At 42.2% G+C, this 6,357-nt stretch overlaps 1 protein-coding gene across 1 annotated transcript in view; it reads left to right on the top strand.

Moving 5' to 3' along the window:
- Nucleotides 1-1,762, top strand: part of vps16 (VPS16 core subunit of CORVET and HOPS complexes) — a 56,332-nt gene extending 54,570 nt beyond the window's left edge. The window contains exon 24 of the mRNA XM_062981492.1: nt 862-1,762. Within this exon, the coding sequence (XP_062837562.1) occupies nt 862-997 (136 nt within the window). The 3' untranslated portion in view covers nt 998-1,762. The remainder of the gene's footprint in view (nt 1-861) is intronic.
- The last annotated feature ends 4,595 nt before the right edge of the window (nt 1,763-6,357 follow it).

Below are 6,357 nucleotides of genomic sequence, written 5' to 3' on the forward strand. Positions count from 1 at the left end.
GGCAGGAAGCAGTTGGACTGGATGGCCTTTAGGGGTCTCTCCTATCTCTGTGACTGTAGGATTCTATTATTATTTTTATGGTGGAGATTGTGGAGATATTGGATGGCCATCTGTCAGGAGTGTTTGGATTGTGTGGTCTTGCCTGGTAGAAGGAGGTTGTACTGGATGATTCTTAAGGGAGTCTGGAAACATTAGAATTCTGTGATATTGTTATTAGTATTATTATTATCAAGAGGCTGTATGGCCATCTGTTGGGAATGTTTGGATTGTGTTCTCCATGGCAGGAAGCAGTTGGACTGGATGGCCTTTAGGGGTCTCTCCTATCTCTGTGACTGTAGGATTCTATTATTATTTTTATTGTGGAGATTGTGGAGATATTGGATGGCCATCTGTCAGGAGTGTTTGGATTGTGTGGTCTTGCATGGTAGAAGGAGGTTGTACTGGATGATTCTTAAGGGAGTCTGGAAACATTAGAATTCTGTGATATTTTTATTAGTATTATTATTATCAAGAGGCTGTATGGTCATCTGTTGGGAATGTTTAAATTGGCTCCAAATATTATCCTTTAAAACAAAAACAAAAAAATAAAAATGGCCAGAAGTTCACTTAATTATTTTGAAAAAATGTTTGAAATGTGGAAATATTTCCACCATGCCCTTTCCCCTTCCCTTTGGTATTGCCTTCATTTATAACAGGCATGGGCAAACTACATGCCTCCAGGTGTTTTGGACTGCAACTCTCCTAATTTCTGTTAGGAATTGTGGGAGCTGAAGTCCAAAACACCCAGAGGGCCAAAGTTTGCCCATGCCTGATAAAACATTAAATCTTTCCCCTGTTTCTCTCCCTCTGTTTTGGCACCAGGGACCTGAACCAAGCTGCGGACGCTGCCATCGAGCGCAAAAACGAGACGGAGATGAGCCTGGTCCTGTCCAAATGCAACGACACAGCGGTCGCTGCCAAGATCAACCACGCAAAGGCTCAGCTCGGGAAGAAGTAACAGACCTGTAACCCTGGCTGCAGTTCTGTCCTGGCTTTTCAGGGCTTGGTTGTGAGCTGCCGGTCTGGAGGTTTGGATCTGAGTGACCGCCCAGGTCTAAGCGAGGTCCTTAAGATGCCACAAAGTGTTACCTGGTTGCAAAGATGAGCAAATGGACAGAGGAGAGGTGTGGTCATTGCCTTCCTTCCCTCCCTCTCATTTCCATGCATTGGCTACAGATGGTTTTGTGCAGACAAGTTACTCCTTTCTTTCTATCTTTCCCATTTCTGTGACTGTTTACACCATCTTGTTCCATTTTCCCTGCCTTTCCATGACCTCTCAGGTATAAGAGACAAATGCACACCACACCTTTGCTCTTGTTCCTCAGCTGCTCAAATTATTATTAATGTCCCCTTCTTTTCATCTCCTCTGAAAATAAGTCAGCTGCTTCTCCTTCTTTGCTGACAACTTGTCCTTTCCTTGTGTCTCCGTTGCCACGCAAATTTGTGCAACTAAATTGTACCGAGTCTTTGTATTGCTTTGCACAAGAAATGCATAAGTGACAGACATTAAATCTATTGACAGAGGGGTTGAAAGGATGCTCAGCCTTTTTTGTAAACATCTCAGCCCTGAGCCTGCAAAGGGAAAGAACCGAGTTTGTTACAGTTGCCACCTTAAAACAGAACTTGATTTGCTTTGGGTACATCTCTCCAGAGTTGTCTTTCACCTGTAAATTTGTAAAGCAAGACAATTCCTTCGTTGGAAATAAAATCATTTAAAAAACTGGTTGCATCCTTTGGGACATTTGACTCCTTCTTTCTTGATAGTTTGTGTTTTTCCTGCCTCAAAAATATTGTTGATATTATCATAGAATCATAGAATCATAGAATAGTAGAGTTGGAAGAGACCACATGGGCCATCTAGTCCAAGCCCCTGCTAAGAAGCAGGAAATCGCATTCAAAGCACCCCCGACAGATGGCCATCCAGCCTCTGCTTAAAAGCCTCCAAAGAAGGAGCCTCCACCATGGCCCCGGGGAGAGAGTTCCACTGTCGAACAGCCCTTCTCACAGTGAGGAAGTTCTTCCTGATGTTCAGGTGGAATCTCCTCTCCTGTAGTTTGAAGCCATTGTTCCGTGTCCTAGTCTGCAGGGCAACAGAAAACAAGCTTGCTCCCTCCTCCCTAGGACTTCCCTTCACGTATTTGTACATGGCTATCATGTCTCCTCTCAGCCTTCTCTTCTGCAGGCTAAACATGCCCAGCTCTTTAAGCCGCTCCTCATAGGGCTTGTTCTCCAGACCCTTCATCATTTTAGTCGCCCTCCTCTGGACGCTTTCCAGCTTGTCAACATCTCCCTTCAACTGTGGTGCCCAAAATTGGACACAGTATTCCAGGTGTGGTCTGACCAAGGCAGAATAGAATAAGGGGGAGCAGGACTTCCCTGGATCTAGACGCTATTCCCCTATTGATCCAGGCCAGAATCCCATTGGCTTTTTTAGCAGCCGCATCACATTGTTGGCTCATGTTTAACTTGTTGTCCACGAGGACTCCAAGGTCTTTTTTGCACACACTGCTGTCAAGCCAGGCGTCCCCCATTCTGTATCTTTGATTTCCATTTTTTCTGCCGAAGTGAAGTATCTTGCATTTGTCCCTGTTGAACTTCATTTTGTGAGTTTCGGCCCATCTCTCTAGTCTGTCAAGATCGTTTTGAATTCTGCTCCTGTCTTCTGGAGTGTTAGCTATCCCTCCCAGTTTGGTGTCGTCTGCAAACTTGATGATCGTGCCTTCTAACCCTTCGTCTAAGTCGTTAATAAAGATGTTGAACAGAACCGGGCCCAGGACGGAGCCCTGCGGCACTCCACTCGTGACTGTCAGCTCTAGTTTGTAGTGCGGTTTTCTTGTACTGGTTTTTTGTCTGCTGTGTTTTGAGGAGTTTCTGATTTTTGTCTTCAATCAAAGCAGGTTCTTCACTTTGCTTGACATATTCTGCCAGGGCATGTTCTTCTTCTTTGACTGCTTGCTTTACTTGTAAGAGTCCTCTGCCCCCTGATCTTCTAGGCAGATATAGCCGGTCAACATCACTGCGAGGGTGCAGTGAATGATGAATGGTCATGAGTTTTCTTGTTTTTCTGTCCAAATTGTCCAGTTCCATCTGTGTCCAGTTTATGATGCCAGCAGTATATCTTATGACAGGTATGGCCCAGGTGTTTATGGCCTTGATGGTGTTGCTTCCATTGAGCTTGCTTTTGAGAATTCTTTTGACCCTTTGTGTGTATTCTTTGCTGACCACAGTCTTCACATGTTCATGCTTGATGTTGTCCAGCTGTAATATGCCCAGATATTTATAGGCCTCTGGCTGGTGACACTTTATTGTTTGGCCATTGGGCATATTTATGCCCTCACTTTCAATGATTTTTCCCTTCTTCAATGCCACTGTCGAACATTTGTCCAAACCAAACTCCATGCTGATATCAGTGCTAAAAATTTGGACAGTGTTGGTCAGAGACTGGGTTTCAGTTTCCGTTTTCCCATATAGCTTCAGGTCATCCATGTACATCAAATGTGAAATTTTGTGAGAATTCTTAGATATTTGATAGCCGAGATTTGTTTTTTGTAAGATTGTTGACAGAGGGATCATGGCAATAATGAAAAGCAGAGGGGACAATGAGTCTCCCTGGAAAATTCCTCTCCTGATGTTGACAAGTCCATAGCTTTCATTTCCAACAAACAGTTCAGTTTTCCAGTGCTCCATCATGTTTTCAATGAAGGTGCCAACGGTTTTACAAATCCCGATGGCGTCCAGGCACTTGATGATCCAGCTGTGTGGGAGTGAGTCAAAGGCCTTCTTGTAGTCAATCCACGTCATGTGAAGATTATTATTATTATCATTATTATTATTATTATTAACATTGAGGCTGGGTGGCCATCTTTCAGGGGTGCTTTGCTGGTGCTTTTGGTGCACAAAGGCAGGAGGGGATTGGACTCAATGGCCCAAATGGTCTCTTCCAGCCCTCTTTTTATTATTATTATTATTACTACTACTATTAACATTGAGGCTGGGTGGCCATCTGTCAGGGGTGCTTTGAATGTGCTTTTGGTGCACAAAGGCAAAAGGGGGTCGGGCTAAATGGCCCAAAGGGTCTCTTCCAACCCTCTTTATTATTATTATTATTATTATTATTATTATTATTATTATTATTATTATTAACATTGAGGCTGGGAGGCCATCTGTCAGGGGTGCTTTGCTTGTGCTTTTGGTGCACAAAGGCAAAAGGGGGTCGGGCTAAATGGCCCAAAGGGTCTCTTCCAACCCTCTTTATTATTATTATTATTATTATTATTATTATTATTATTAACATTGAGGCTGGGAGGCCATCTGTCAGGGGTGCTTTGCTTGTGCTTTTGGTGCACAAAGGCAAAAGGGGGTCGGGCTAAATGGCCCAAAGGGTCTCTTCCAACCCTCTTTATTATTATTATTATTATTATTATTATTATTATTATTATTATTAACATTGAGGCTGGGAGGCCATCTGTCAGGGGTGCTTTGCTTGTGCTTTTGGTGCACAAAGGCAAAAGGGGGTCGGGCTAAATGGCCCAAAGGGTCTCTTCCAACCCTCTTTATTATTATTATTATTATTATTATTATTATTATTATTATTATTATTATTATTATTAACATTGAGGCTGGGAGGCCATCTGTCAGGGGTGCTTTGCTTGTGCTTTTTGTGCACAAAGGCAAAAGGGGGTCGGGCTAAATAACCCAAAGGGTCTCTTCCAACCCTCTTTTTTGTTATTGTTGTTGTTGTTATTGTTTGGTGGCCAACTATAGTCTGGCCTTCCAACGGTCCAAAGGATCATGAACTGGCCCCGTTTAAAAAGTTTGGGGACCCCTGATCTAGAACCTTGGATAAGCGAGGCTTGGATAAGTGAGACTCTACTGTACCAATAAACAATAAGCACACCTTGATAAAAACCTGGGTTGGTTCCTAAAAAGGGTAGTGGGCCAGAAAAGTGCAAATAGGGTTGTTGTATGTCTTTCGGGCTGTGTGGCCGTGTTCCAGAAGTATTCTTTGTAGGTCAAAACCAGCACTTTAAATTGGGCTCGGTAGCATATCGGCAGCCAGTGGAGCTGGCTTAATAGGGTGGTGGGTTTTATGTGCTTTGAACTGGATTATCTGAGTCTACACTGCCATATACTCCAAAGCAGGGGTCCCCAAACTAAGGCCCGGGGGCCGGATGCGGCCCTCCAAGGTCATTTACCTGGCCCCCGACCTCAGTTTTATAATATAATATTTTTATATCAGTTTTAATAATATAATATATTGTATATACATATAATATTGATAATAATCTTATGTTATACAATATAATACTAATAGTAATACCATATAATAATATTAATTATATGGTATATATTACATATTATATAATAGTATACTAATATTGTGTTATGCTAATAATATAATATATTGTACAGTAGAGTCTCACTTATCCAACATAAACGGGCCAGCAGAATGTTGGATAAGCAAATATGTTGGATAATAAGGAGGCATTAAGGAATAGCTAATTAAACATCAAATTAGGTTATGATTTTACAAATGAAGCACCAAAACATCATGTTAGACAACAAATTTGGCAGAAAAAGTAGTTCAGTACGTAGTAATGCTTTGTAGTAATTACTGTACTTATGAATTTAGCACCAAAATATCACGATATATTGAAAACATTGACTACAAAAATGCGTTGGATAATCCAGAACGTTGGATAAGCGAGACTCTACTGTATGTGCATACAGCTGCTCTGAGTCCCCTTTGGGGTGAGAAGGGTGGGATATAAATATAGTAAATAAATGCAGTAAATAAATAATTAATTTTAGACTTAGGCTCGGCCAAAGTTTGACATGACTTGAAGGCACACAACAACAACAACAACAACAACAATCCTAATTAACTTGACTATCTCATTGGCCAGTAGCAGGCCCACACTTTCCATTGAAATCCTAATAGGTTTATGTTGGTCAAAATTGTTTTCATTTTTAAATATTGTATTCTTTCATTGTTATTGTTTCACTACAAATAAGGCATGTGCAGTATGCATAGGAATTTGTTTGTATTTTTTTTTTTCAAATGATAATTCGGCCCCTCAACCATCTGAAGGATTGTGGACCGGCCCTCTGCTTAAAAAGTTTGGGGACCCCTGCTCCAAAGTATAGTCTGGATTGTATGTGGCAGTGTAGACTGAGCCGCAGACTGGGCTGGAAAGGTGGGAAGGATCCAAGGGTGCCAAGCCCTTGCCAAGCCATGCGCTTTTACGCACGGGGTTTTGCTTTGCGCCCTGGGCAAAGCAGAAGGTTATTCTTCCCGGAGGCGGTGGCTTCCCCCAG

The sequence above is a fragment of the Anolis carolinensis genome, chromosome 5, assembly GCF_035594765.1.
Source record: "Anolis carolinensis isolate JA03-04 chromosome 5, rAnoCar3.1.pri, whole genome shotgun sequence".
NCBI classification, from domain to species: domain Eukaryota; kingdom Metazoa; phylum Chordata; class Lepidosauria; order Squamata; family Dactyloidae; genus Anolis; species Anolis carolinensis.